The sequence below is a fragment of the Oculina patagonica genome, chromosome 10, assembly GCF_052425735.1.
Source record: "Oculina patagonica isolate OP01 chromosome 10, crgOcupat, whole genome shotgun sequence".
NCBI classification, from domain to species: Eukaryota; Metazoa; Cnidaria; class Anthozoa; order Scleractinia; family Oculinidae; genus Oculina; species Oculina patagonica.
In genome coordinates, this window is record NC_135767.1 from 14,631,339 (window position 1) to 14,645,461 (window position 14,123).

The window sequence follows — 14,123 nt, forward strand, 5'->3', positions numbered from 1 at the left end:
TCCAGTTAAGTTGCTGAAGAAAACAAGCTCTGGGAAACTCAAGTGTTCCAAATTTGCTTAGTTATTCCATAAAGCCATACAGTTTAAAGGGGTTAGGTCACGGTATTTTAGGTAATTCTAAATAGTTTCGTTAATTAAGAGCTCTAAAGTTCAAATTGGCAGAGCAAAAGTCTTTTATTGGCAAGATCACTGCCACATAACAAACAATGATGATTTCCGAGCATTGTACTGAAATGAAACTTTCATACAAATTGAGACAAACTTGAAAAAGGTCGGGTCGACGTTTTTCAAGTTTACCCGAACGCAATCAAAATACCCGACCGTCTTCCCCCAGCTCCAATTCTAAAAACCCTCAGTTTTTAAAGATCCTACAAGTGCTCCCTTCTATAGTTCTAAAACTGAAAAGCTAGGCGCCATTTTTTATTTCCCAGTCTTCAAAACGCCTTCGATTGCATGGTATAGGTTTAAGACCACCCTTGTGTTCTCGCCCTTGTGAAAGTGCCACACAGATTTGGCAATACATTGGATACTTTGGCATCCAGAAGTCTCCAATAGTAGTTCCACTAATATTTCCATACCCTTTCCACTTCCATTCTAGATATTTGTTATACTCATTCTCATTATTACTGAGATATTTCAGGTAATCGGCAAGAAGTTGTGGAGTCTTAAAATCACGTACTTTTATGACTGAGTGATTAAGATATGGACCAGGCAGGAACTCATCAAGTTTGCTTGTAGCCATCACTACAGGAACTGAGCCAGCGTCCCATGCATGGTGTAGTTGAGCATCAACAAAATAATCACAGTCTTGGTTAAAAAACACCAAGGTGAACTTGTATTGTCTGGCCAGAATAGATTTGAGATCCCTGAAATCTTTACCATCATCTTTACCATACCTACGAACCAGTCCTTGTTTGTTCCGAAGACAGGCTCCGTAAGAATCAACCTGTACAAATTTCATCAACTGCCTCATGTATTCCGTCCGAACCTTCTCACAATTTGACAATGCTGCCATAATAAGCCCAGTTTTATTCTTAAAAGGAAGTGGTGGTGTTAAATTTGGCAACAAAACTGAAGGATCAGGGAAGTCTGAATCCAAGCGATAACTTTTTAATAAGTTGAACTTCGACATGAACGCAGCATCGTTTAATCTTGGTGTATACACTGGATTTTCTCGTATTTGCAGAATCCATGGCTTAGATTCTATAGGAGGATATGGCCCTGGAGCCCTAGCATGGAAAACAAAGCCATCTGCCTCTTTTGCTCGGGATATATCACTGGTTAACTCGCATGGTACTGGGCATTCACCTTTTGCCCACTTTTCATGTAGATCTAGTCGTCTTCCAAGATATTTTGACCAGTAAACCACAAGCCAGGTCTTTTCTGTGTGGTTCTCTAGACTTTTGTGATGGCCAACATTTCCTCTCCGTGCTATGTGTACATTCTTTATGGCAGGTTTCTTAAATGAAACAAGTTCATTTGAAACGTAAATTAACTCAAGTTGCCATAATAACACCACCAGGAACATCACGCAAGCCGGTAGACATTTTAGCAAAAGCGAAGCGGCTCCCATGGCTTCCTTCTCGGGAGTCTTCTGGTGTACCTGTTAAACAATTGCGAAGGCAGATAGTAAAAATATTTTAACAGTTTATTGAACCCTTTTATAAACTTCCAAGAGACACCAATACTGATGGGCGCTCTAACCAACTGAGCTACTAGAGACTCGTTGTGAGCTGGGCCATTTTAAAAGGTTGATATGTGACACGCGTCCTGCATACTGTTAGGATCAGCAATGTCGAAATCATCAAGTTTGTAGTAAATAATAAAGATGGTAAATTTTAAGCTCGGTAATAAAGCTCGGTAAAAAAATGATATGATTTTCGCATGATATCGTGAACTATCAAAACCTCGTGTCTGTGTTATCTGCCTCAGCCTTCGGCTCAGGCAGATAACACAGACCTCGGTTTTGATAATTCGCGATATCATGCTCAACCTCATCCAATAATTGCTAAATATCAGCTCCTTACAATCATAAATACAAACTACGTATTGGCCAAATATGGCAGATTGAAAAACAAACAATGTCATTTTCAGTAATATGGTAAAACGATTAGTTGAAAGCCGGTAAAATAGTCGGGTGATACTTTCGCAGCCTAGAAACCTAATTCACGTTTTCGTCAACGTGTGTACTATGATAAATTATCAGCACTGACTATGTGGGAAACGCTAGCAAGGCAGGGTAGCGGGATTCCCCACGAATCTCACAAAAAGGCAAACAATTCAGTGCAAGAAATGATACTCACAGGTTTACGTCGTTTATTGGCTTGAAGTCGCGGTCACTTTCACAATCACGGAATTCTCAGTTTAAAAAGGCGTAACTGGTCAAAGACTCAACTCAACTCAACAGGTCAACAGATCAACTAAATTCGAAAAACTAACTGTATTCCTCTTATACAAGCATTACGTGCAGACGGGCTAATTATGAATTTCCGGCCTTGACACATTCTGACACATATCTTTATCGGTTCGTCCTACGAAACACTCATTGACATTACATAATCTGATACCCCACGTGGGATTCCTAAATAAAACATCCACTCAAGTAAAGTCACGCAATCACTATTTGATATCTACGGTATCATCCTGTTTATGGTATTATCCTGTTTCCGACAACTACGTTGATGTTTTAGATCTACAAATAGACAAACTAAGAATAAAACTAGAAAAATAAGTCGTTAATCTGAAGCAAGAATCGCTTTTCAAAATGGAACAGTTAATTTCAACCAAATGGTTCCACCAATCAAAGTGGACTTCATTCGAGGGGTGGGATCTTATGCTAGAAATTTTCCAGTGGGACCGAGCCGTTCTACATGATTTCCAACAACATTTTCTCAGAATTTTTAGATACACAGAACCTATTGAGATAATCCTAATTGTCCTACTGTTCGTGTTCATGATATGCAATAAATTAAAATAGTGTCAACAATTTTCAGAGTACTTGTGAACATTTGTGATCATTAAAAGAACTCTGAATTACCTTTCGATATATATCTGATGATTAAGATACCTTGATCCACTACTGGCCACTACGATTCCTGACTTGTACGTGCTGAATCTGCTGAATGCTTGTTGAAAAACTGGCGTACAAACATCGACCTCATGCACAGCCGGTGTCACAGCGCGTACGCTGAGAACTTAATACAAATCAGGAAAATACAGCTATACAAATCAGTTGATTGGCATTTTGTTCTGTTTACACAGCTTCTGAGGCTTGTTTTGAATTTTTGCCACGTGTTTAGTGCGACCATAGCCTGCGAACGCAGACGTATTTCCGCCTGTCGTTTCTCTCCACCGAAAAGTAACGTCTGCGAACCGGCAAGTCAATAAACGATTTCCGTAACGTCAAAATCTTGAGCCAATCAGAGTTATTATTACGTCCAAATTTGACAAGGCGTTCTCTAACTGCACAAGTCGACTGCAGGACTTCAGTTTGTGGGACGCGATACGACTACAGCTTTTCACAGTCCTCGTAAACATACAGTGGAACCCCGTTAATACGGACACCAAGGGGACAGGCCAAATTGTCCGTATTAACGGGGTGTCCGTATTAAGCGGGGTCTCAGAAAAAGTCACGGATACATGTTTAATCGACACAAAGACGAAGGCAAACGTTTTCACAGCAACATAATGTTGTTTAATTGTACTGTTACCGTAACAGATGCAAACTGTGAACCCTTACAAAAAATGAATAGTTTTTACGAAAACCTTACGATCTAGTCATACTTCTAACTAAACTTTATTAAACTCAACGATTAAATTATTTGAAAATGTCGCAACTTTACTATATACAAGAAAAAAACGCATCAAAGCAACCGAACGTTTTCTATAAAGTTTCCTTTGTAACTTAAACTCTCACCGTAACCGTTATTAAACTGAACAAACTCAAGTCGGTAACGTTACTTTAAAAGGAAGCTTTTAGCTTGAGGCACAACTAGGCGGACTAAAACCTTTGCAAGTCACACTATTAGGCTACTGTTAGTCTTAAAATCGTTTTAACTCATCGCATTCTGTCATTTTTTTACCAGGGTAAAGTAAGAAAATAATTGCGACAATGAAAATTGACAGTTCATAGATAAACAGTGTCCGTAAAGCGGGGTTGACAATGTATGACAGTTTGTCACTCGGGACACGGAAAAGTGTCCGTTGTCCGTATTAATTAACGGGTGTCCGTATTAAGCGGGTTAATTTAAGAGAAAATGTATTAGGTTGTCGTCGGGACCAACGAAACTGTCCGTAATACCGAGGTGTCCGTATTAAAGGGACTATGTCACGGGGATTTCGCAGAGTTTTGGTCTAAGCTGTACGGAAATCAGTGGTAGGCAAATTAACCCAACAAAACATTATCTTCGAACATCAAAAGGAATTTATAACCTTAATTTGCGGATAGAAATCAAGCTACGGCTATAATTATCGATATTTCGAAGACATGCGGAAACAATTTGAAAACGTTTGCCTAACTTTTTCAAATTGCAATCCGTTTCCATCCGAGCCATCCGCAGCCAAAGAAGCTCGTTAACAGTTTCAGTGCTTTAATATAGTAATTTCTAATAAGAGTGGACTATTAGTTTTAGGTTTCCTGCGACACAAATATAAATTTGGCTGTTCAAAAATCTGGTAAAATCCGTGACATAGTCCCTTTAAGCGGGTGTCCGTAAAGCGGGGTTCCACTGTACATATTTACTTTCGCTAAACGATTTATCAATCAAGGCTTGCCTAAAACAATATAACCGAATAAATAACCTTTTCCTTTGCATCTACAAATGTACATCTTCAAAGAATGTAACTTTCACCGCCGTGAGAAACCGTTGGCCTTTGGTGTTTCATTCAACTCCCGCCTGTTTCCGCCAACCTCTGTGTCGCAAGGGAGCCGCGCGGTGTGCACACGCGTTTCATTCTATCGTGTAGTCTGATTGGCCAAAGAGAACACAAAAGATGCTACGTCACGGAAATCATTTCTTGGCTCGAGTTTGCAGACGTTACTTTTCGGTGAAGAGAAACGACAGCCGGAAATACGTCTGCGTTTGCAGGCTAAATCCTCGATCGGCGGACGCGAGACGAATGACGAGCACATGGTTTCAATAGTCACGTGACCCCATGCCCGGTAAGAGGGGGTATGCCGGTAATGGGAATTAACTTAATGCAGAGGAAAGACATAAAAATATTTATGATATGATAAATGCAAGTGTGGCCATACTACTGAGAAATGTTGAAAAAAATTTCGGGCTCTGAGCGGGATTCGAAACCACGACCTTTACGTTACAGGTGCAATTATATTTGCGAGCAAATATTTTATTTGTGTTACGATAAACAGTCCGGACAGTATTTAGCTCCAATCAGATTTGTGCATAAATGACCGAAAGTCCGTGAATCGCGGACTTTCAATTCGGACTTGGCCAGAGTCTTTGTTGTTGGTGCTGAACGGGCTGTGGAGACAATATGGACAAAAAAGTGTAACTTCTCATAATAAAAAGAAAAAAATCAATATAATGAAAGATTTATTTTATCGTTCCTTTTAAACTTTCCTGTACTCATCAATAAAGATCTCTACAGTGATAAGTGTTCAAACGAGATTCGGTCCACATTTGGAACGTATGTTCATGTGACAGGCTCGTGGGATACGCAGAGGTTTGTATAATCTGGGCACAGTTCTATGTACTCGCTTGGTTTCCTTTTTATGACACTTTCTTAGCTCTTCTCGCTATACTAAAGTAGGAGTTAGCCGTTTTGGTATTCTGAGAGAGTTTGGTATTCGGAAAATGTGAATAGAAACGGTGAAACTTTCCTGTACAGTTAACTGTTGTCGATAATTCTACGTATTCGTACGCCGTTACTGAGAGTTTATTTACAGTTTTTGCTCACCGTTACGGTTTAAAACTTAAGTTACGCGAAGTAAATCGCTATCTACCTTGATGAAAACAAACTTTATACTTATTTAAAGATATTACAGTTAGGTTTTTAAGATCACCAAATAGATCATTCTTTGAAACTCCTTCTTAATGTCTCTCTTGAAGATGGCGTATGCTAAAGGGTTTACGGCGGAGTTCAAAACCAAAATAGGAACCTTGTATTGGAGATCGTAACATTGTTTTTGATCGTTAAAGATGAGAACAAAGTTACAACGCAAAAATATACCATAGCAAATAAGAAACAAGCAAACGACAATAGTCATCATTTTAACCGCAGACGTGTCCTGAGTTTTATGCAAAACCCTATGATTAAAACGTAACTGATTGGCTAATGTACGGGCAGATCTTGCGTGCTTGCAAACCACACGTAACATAACGGTAAAACAGAAGATTACGATAGCACATGAAAACACCTCAAAAACGAAATACAGCCAACCAAGAATCTTTAAGATAACTGGTGTTTTCGAGCGATAAATCCACAGCGATGACACAACAAAAACGATAAAAGCAACTGGGATTGCCCAAGACAGGGAAATCATTTGTAATACTCGGCGGCGCTTCATAAAAGTCAAGTATGACAAAGGTTTCGCAAGTGCGATGTAGCGATCCAGTACTAAACTCCACAAGTTTGTGGCAGATGCGTAAACGAACAGCCCCCTTACGTAAGTTAATATCCAATGGCAGTGATCTGCCATGTTGCAAAAGAACAGCGAAGGAACTGCGCTCATCCCCACACAGAAATCAGCCACTGCTAATGAAACGATGAAGGCATTGGTTTTGGTGCGAAGCTGCCGTTTCCTACAAACAATGAAGATAACAAATCCATTTCCAGCTATCGTTAGGATGGAGAGGGACCAGCCGAGAATCCAGAACCAGACTTCCATGTTATAGTTAGAGCATTTTTTCCGTGTTATTGTTGGTGTTGATGACGAAAGGTGTTATTTCGTTGTGTTAATTTAAAGGTTACCTTACACCGTCTGGCATCAGGTTTTGTATACATAGTTCCGACTTTACATATCGAAATGACATCTTATTGCAAGCGAGTTATTACTGTTGTGTAAATTCAGACCATGCTATGTTATTAGTTAGGTCTGCAAATAGAATTTTCAAATTGTCTTATTTCGGTATAAACAATAGGGCAATTTCTTCACATCAGCATTGATATTTTTTTTTCTTTTATCAGGCCATCCCAATAAAATGTTTCGTTTCCCATCGCCCGACCGACCCATTTTTTTCAAAAAGTAACAAAAAAAAAAATGCAGATTCACTAGTCAAAGAAGCAAGTACTTTAATTTACAAGCACACGATCGTGTTTTATCAACAACAATTGACATTATGTGATATCCTTGCCTTTAATTTTGATTAAAGAAAGAATAACGGAAGTAACGAACGAAATAGCCACCTTTTCACATTCGTAACCCGAGGCTTTCTTCCTTCAAGCGTTCCATCTTTTTTCTTTTTTTTTCTTTTTTGCCCGACCGACCGACCCACCATCACAAGAGACGAGGCGATGGGAAACAAAACATTTTATTGGGATGGCCTCAGTCGAAATAAAATTTGTGAATTAATTTAAACAATGCTGAAAGGTTAGTCGCTTTCTTATAAGTTTGATTGACACTTCACATGACGAGTCTAACACTTTATTGGTTTTCGGTTCCTTTTTAATTTGTTCGTTTACTTAATTAATTACATTGCATTCTCCTTGTTTTCAATTTCTTTTATGCTCAATACTTCTCATTTTAACTTCTGTTTGTTTTTTATCTTGTTACTTCTGCGACTGCGTGGCTTTGGTCGATGTCTGAAGAAATGGTAACCGGCAACCGTCGAGTTTCTCCTCGCCCCAGGTTGATTAATTTTTCGCGTAATGACCGAGCAAACGTGCATGGCATTTTGAATAGAACGATGACAACGAAGATTGCGTATATTGATCATTCCCGATGACTCAGAAGCAAAGAGTGCTCTGGGAAAGAGGTTTTTTGTCACCAAAAGGTTTTTTTTGGAATAGTAATCTTGACATTGTGTTTGGACTCGAAGAGTGTTCTTCTCTGTTTTCTAATCGCGTACCTTTCTGTATAATTTTTGCAGTGACATCGAACTGTTTTCCTCCACTGTAGACTGTCCACAGCCCTCTATTTTTTTCGTGTTTTTCGTTTACTTAATTAATTGCATTGCATTCTCCTTGTTTTCAATTTCTTTTATGCTCAATACTTCTCATTTTAACTTCTGTTTGTTTTTTATCTTGTTACTTCTGCGACTGCGTGGCTTTGGTCGATGTCTGAAGAAATGCTAACCGGCAACCGTCGAGTTTCTCCTCGCCCCAGGTTGATTAATTTTTCGCGTAATGACCGAGCAAACGTGCATGGCATTTTGAATAGAACGATGACAACGAAGATTGCGTATATTGATCATTCCCGATGACTCAGAAGCAAAGAGTGCTCTGGGAAAGAGGTTTTTTGTCACCAAAAGGTTTTTTTTTGGAATAGTAATCTTGACATTGTGTTTGGACTCGAAGAGTGTTCTTCTCTGTTTTCTAATCGCGTACCTTTCTGTATAATTTTTGCAGTGACATCGAACTGTTTTCCTCCACTGTAGACTGTCCACAGCCCTCTATTTTTTCGTGTTTTTCGATCGATGAGCGCGCGGCGAGAACGGCGAGAGAACTGGACGCCAACGCAAAACGGAATTTGCGTTGAAAAATCAAGAGGCTGTGGACAGTCTACCTCCACTGGCTGTATGTTGACTTTGTACCTTGGTCTTGTTGTATCCAGGCGCTACGGCCGGCTACTTCCACTCCTCCTGTTTTAAGCACCTTATATTTGAGCAACCAACCCAAGATAATCAGCATGCATATTCGCTCAGAAGAACAAAATAAGAGCATGGAATTGATTTAAGTTTGTGTTTAAAATACATATGTTTGTTTGAAGATTGGTAGGAAATAAAGAAACATAACATCTAATAATATAAGGTGCATCGAGGCTTTAACGTCGCATGGTGCGAAAAGAGACAGCCAATTGGTTTTGTTTACTATTGACTCCAGACAAGATAAGATTATTTCCCGTCAGTTGTTTTTAAAATGACTTTTTGCATTTCCTGCTCGATATGTAGCGTTATTACACTAAAGGTGCTATTATGTCATTTACTTTTCCTGCTCGTAGATTGATTTTAATTCAGTTTACACAGCTGAGGTTTAGGCATTTTCCAAAGTAAATCGTGAGCTTCCTTGATTAAAATCAACACTTTTAACATAATTTTTAAAAGACTTTTAACATAATTATTAAAACAATTTTAACATAATTATTAAAAGAGGATTAAGTAAGTTACACGTTTTTCAAACCCCCAAAATAGCACACTGGCCACACTCTTTGAAATTCCTTCCTTATGTCTCTTTTGAAGATGGCGTAAGCTACCGGGTTACCGGCAGAGTTTAAAAGCAGAATAGGCACCTTGTATTGGAGATCATTGCATGGCTTGTGATCGAAAATCAGCACAAAACTACAGCGGAAAAATATTCCGTTGCTCAGAAGAAACAAGCTTACAATTATTCCCATCATTTTTACTGCAGACTTCTCTTGAGTTTTCAGCAAAACTCGATGGTTAAAACGAAGCTGTTCGTTCAGGATGCGAGTAGACCTTTCGTGCTTATGAACAACAGCTACCATCGTTGTAAAGCAGTAGGTAACAATAGCACATTCGAGGATTTCAAGGCACAGGGACAATATACCAGACAATGTAATAATAAGAGGTATTTTAAAACTAAACCAGAGCGATGAGACAAGCATAAGTAAAGCAACTGGGATTGCCCAAGATAAGGAAATCATTTTAATGACACGGCGGTGCTTCATAAAAGTCAAGTATTGTAAAGGCTTCACGACAGCGATGTAGCGATCCAGAACTAAACTACACAAGCTTCCCATTGATGCGAACACGAACATCCACCTTATATAGTCTATACCGTTGGAAAGCACACCTTTTGAGTTGCACCCTCTCGCCATATCGCAAAAGAACAGCGTTGGAACAGCGCTCATCCCCACGCAGAAATCAGCCACTGCTAATGAAACGACGAACGCGTTGGTTTTAGTGCGAAGCTGCCGTCTTCTACAAACAAGAAAAACGATAAACATTTCCAGTCATGGTCAAAATGGAAAGAAACCAGTCGATAATCCAAAACCATGCTTCCATTTCCCAGCTACGCAGTAAACCTTTTTTATCGAGTTGTAAACGAAAAAGTGTTACCGCAGGAGTTAATTCAAAGCTTTCTTGGGTCGTCTGTTCTCAACCACTAGACTACCTCAGTCTTGCTTTTGGTAAAAACCGCTTTACCCATGTAAATGCATTTTACTTGATACAATTGCAAGCTGCTAATATTCTGAAAGGAAGCGATGACAGCTGACTCATTATTGGTCTTTGCGGTTCAAATTCGTTCATTTTTCTAATGGTGGCTGATAAGCTAAGGTAAATTTTTCATATTTAGCTTTTTTGCAAAACATTTGTTGTTCTAAGTTTAAAATATACGAGTGCTAAAATAAAGCTTGCTGCTAAAAATACAGTAGTAGACACTGCATGATAATGAATTTTTTTGTTGACGTTTTGACATGACGAGTAGAGTAGGAAGAAAACTTTATGAAAAAGGTTGACAATCCTTTTTTGCCTATTTTTAATTAGGTGTCAGATTCGTACTTTCCTACTATCATTAATCAAATAACAATCTATATTTTTATTTGTATAAGTGTATATGATAGATTAGCCTGTGAGCCAATCCTCTGCAAAGTACAAATCCAAGATGGTGCTCGCTCAATCGAAATGCGTTCGCTCGCTAAATTATCCCACCGGGGAGTTGTGACCCAACTTTTGAAGGGCTTAAATACTATTATTCTTTTTTTTTCATTTTTTACATTTTAGCCGCTCATTTTAATTTATTTCATGCATCTTTACATTAGGATAGGATATCTGTCATGCATGCTTAATGGCTTAACTTTATTTACCTTGCCTGTTATCTTATTGGTTGAGGTTTAAGATTCGGATACCGCGATAGCATGACGACTCGTTTTTTGATGATTATCACTTTCTCATTGACTTAAATACAAATTTACTCCATATAGAGCGGTTTTCACTTGAGTTTCGAAAGTATTTTACCTTACGTTTGCCTTAGTTTTGCATTTCTACGCTAAGTCATTGGTTGAAAAAAAAAAAAAACTCGAGCCACCTTCTCAACCAATTAGAAGTGGAACCAAAGCCATTAATCGTCGCTCACTTACTCACGATTTCCTACGCTTTGCACCGGCTACATGTAATTCTTTTGAGTTTTGTTGGCTCACTGGATTGTCTGTTCTTTGTGATTACTGCCCAGAGTGATTATTTGGTTTTTGTTTTACGACACTCAATCGAACATCACTCTAACTTTACATTGATGGTTTTTCTCCCACGCTTCTAGTTCCACAAAGATTATCCATCTGCCAATTCAGAAAACATTAAGGTTCTTTAAGTCAATTACACTTTTTAAGGATCACAAAGTAAAACTGTCTTTTTAACTCTTTCTTAATGTCTCTCTTGAAGATAGCGTAAGCTAACGGGTTAACGGCGGAGTTCAAAACCAGAAGCGGCACTTTAAATTGGTTATCATTACATGGTGTGTTATCACTGAGAATATACACAAAACTACAACGCAAAGCAATTCCGTAACTCACAAGAAATATACCGATGACAACTGCCATCATTTTGACTGCAGCCTTCTCTTGAGTTTTACCCAAAACATGCTGGTTGAATCGTAACTGTTTTGCTAGGGTCCGGGTTGACTGATCGTGCTTCCAAGCAACAAATAACATAGATGCAAAGCAGAAGATTATGACAGCAAACGACAGTAACTCAAAGAACATACACACCCAACCAGAAATGGTATTTAAAATAGGCTTTTTAAGACTCAGCCAGAGTGATGAAACGGACAGAACAAAAGTAACTGGAATTGCCCAAGATATTGATATCATTTGAACGACACGGCGGCGCTTCATAAAAGTCAAGTATTGTAAAGGTTTCACAACGGCCAAGTAGCGATCCAGTACCAAACTGCACAAATTTGCCACCGATGCGTACGCGACAGCCACCTTATATAGTCAATACCGTCAGCTAGTAGGCCTTGCGAGTTGCATCCACTCGAGATCTCGCAGAAGAACTGTGAAGGGACTGAGCTCATCCCCATACAGAAATCAGCCACTGCTAATGAAACGACGAACGCGTTGGTTTTGGTGCGAAGCGTCCGTGCTCTGCAAACAAGAAAAACAATAAATCCATTTCCAGTCATCGTCAGAATAGAAAGAAACCAGCCGAGAGTCTAGAATCAGGCTTCCATGTTCTAGTTAAGATTTTTATTTGTTGTTCAAAACAAAATTCGGGTATTTTAACCCTATTCAGACCGGGCTTTTTTGGACCTTCTCAGACCGGGGGGGGGGGGGGACTTCGGAAGCCCCCCTATGTAACTACCAGGATATTTAAGCAATCACCATGAAACTTATAGGATGTATTGTACGTCCGAAACTCTTTCTTTTGGTATACGTCACGTGGGATGGTGACGTCACATCACGTGACAATTACATCATGATGTAAAAACAGCCGCCATCTTGGATCCGCCATCTTGGATTTCAAAATTTTTCCAAAATGCCAGAAAACCACCCAAAATCATTGCAAAGTACTCAAAATGAATAAAAATGTACTTTAAACCCGTAAAAATGTAAAAATAATGCCGTTTAAGTTGATTTTTATTAACAGAAACACGCAAAATTACAATTTGGGAAAACATGCCTGTCAAAATGCCGTTGCCATGGTGATGTCAAGTTCCTGACACATCATCCAACCCTACCAATTTGTTGCCAGATAAATTTTAGGAAAACTCAGAAAGTTTGGTAGCGTTTGGTAAAATCTTTAAAAAGTTAAAAAAGTTCAAAGTCAACGCGGGCCTCAAAAGCCCCCCCTCCCCCCCCCCCCGGTCTGAATAGGGTTAAAGTAACCATTTTGGTGTTTTGAAATACTTTGTGCTTGATCATAATCCACATAGGGGTCATGAATGGTCCCTCAAAATGTCGCAGTGCTCGCAATGCTCGCAAAATTTTAGTGGCTGCTCGTTTGCTCGTGCTCGCACATTTTTACAAGTGCTCGCATGCTCGTTTTTCAGTGGTGTAACTTTTTGAAAAGTGCTCGCTGCTCGCAAGGTTAACTTTTGTCAGTGCTCGTGCTCGCAAAGAAAAACGCTTTGCTCGCATGCTCGCAAATGCTCGCAAAGACCATTTGATACCCCTCCAAATGAATTAGATTTCTCTCTCTCTCTTCGTTGTAGCTGGATGTCAAATCTTCATGGGGCGACAATAATGTTTTTTGGCTATAATATTTTTAGGACACTTATTTGCAATCAGTTTCTTTAAATCAGCAACTTGCAACAGAAAGTAATTAAATGATTTGGCATAAGTAAAGTTCTTGACACACAAAAAATAGAGGAGACTGTAGTTAAAGCAACCTCTAAAAAATCTGAAAAAAAAAACAAAACAAAAATAAAACGCTTTTCCGATCTCTAGAGACATCCGTTTTTGGTCATCATCATCTCCAGAGTGAAACTGAAAAAAATATCTGATTCTGGATTCTCGGTTTGTCGCTTTCAATCTCTTCCAATGGGTTTCTTCAATGCGTCATCACTGTTAGATTGGATAGAAGAAAAGAAACACATTAAAAGAGTCAAACTCACCATAAGAAAATGTCAATCAAAAATATTTATTAGGTGACTTATATTTTAAGCTTTAAGAGATACTATACCATTATTTATCCGACGAAACAATAACAAAACAAATTTGGCCATCACTGCGGCTGTGGAAAATTTGCGTTAGCATTTAAAACGAGATTTAAAAGAAAAGAGTGAATTTTCCGGCAAGCCCAAATGATTGTATCGACCGACATCACTTCTTTACATAACAGCAGGAACTTATATGAAGCTAACTGCTGTTTGCATAAGTTCGTAATCAGTAAAAACTGAACGGTGCATTTAAATTAGATGCTGGCCCAGGTGGTTAAAAGCAACTTTTATTTTAACAGGATAAAACAACGCTTTCTCGGACTTTTGAAATAGCCGCTCCTGTTTATCATCAAGATATTTTAATCTCTCTTCAGTGTTGCTGGAAA

General features: G+C 38.9%; 3 protein-coding genes across 5 annotated transcripts; all 3 read right to left on the reverse strand.

Moving 5' to 3' along the window:
• Window positions 1-221: 221 nt before the first annotated feature.
• Window positions 222-3,157, reverse strand: LOC144628136 (GDP-fucose protein O-fucosyltransferase 4-like). Of its 3 annotated transcripts, none has more exons than XM_078486195.1 (2): window positions 3,068-3,157; window positions 222-1,603 (listed from the first exon to the last, which is right to left on the reverse strand). In XM_078486195.1, exon 2 carries the CDS (start codon window positions 1,571-1,573, stop codon window positions 407-409), a length of 1,167 nt encoding a protein of 388 aa, XP_078342321.1. In that variant the 5' UTR covers window positions 1,574-1,603; window positions 3,068-3,157; the 3' UTR covers window positions 222-406. The 3 variants fall into 3 exon arrangements, with proteins under 3 accessions (XP_078342321.1, XP_078342320.1, XP_078342319.1); XM_078486194.1 differs by having other exon boundaries at window positions 3,038-3,148; XM_078486193.1 differs by lacking the exon at window positions 3,068-3,157 and adding an exon at window positions 2,304-2,643.
• A 2,732-nt stretch (window positions 3,158-5,889) lies between these two features.
• On the reverse strand, window positions 5,890-7,045 carry LOC144628215 (trace amine-associated receptor 5-like). The gene has a single exon (XM_078486279.1). It carries the CDS (start codon window positions 6,848-6,850, stop codon window positions 6,008-6,010), a length of 843 nt encoding a protein of 280 aa, XP_078342405.1. The 5' UTR covers window positions 6,851-7,045; the 3' UTR covers window positions 5,890-6,007.
• A 4,404-nt stretch (window positions 7,046-11,449) lies between these two features.
• On the reverse strand, window positions 11,450-12,291 carry LOC144628731 (neuropeptide S receptor-like; the record flags this gene model as incomplete). Its single annotated transcript, XM_078486857.1, is given in 2 exon segments — window positions 11,450-12,057; window positions 12,060-12,291. Coding segments are annotated over 2 exon segments (840 nt in total), but the record flags the coding sequence as incomplete, so codon positions are not given.
• Window positions 12,292-14,123: the final 1,832 nt, after the last annotated feature.

Excerpts from the sequence above, each read along its gene's own strand:
- LOC144628136 (XM_078486195.1), bottom strand. The coding sequence starts at position 1,573 with ATGGGAGCCGCTTCGCTTTTGCTAAAATGTCTACCGGCTTGCGTGATG.
- LOC144628215 (XM_078486279.1), bottom strand. The coding sequence starts at position 6,850 with ATGGAAGTCTGGTTCTGGATTCTCGGCTGGTCCCTCTCCATCCTAACG.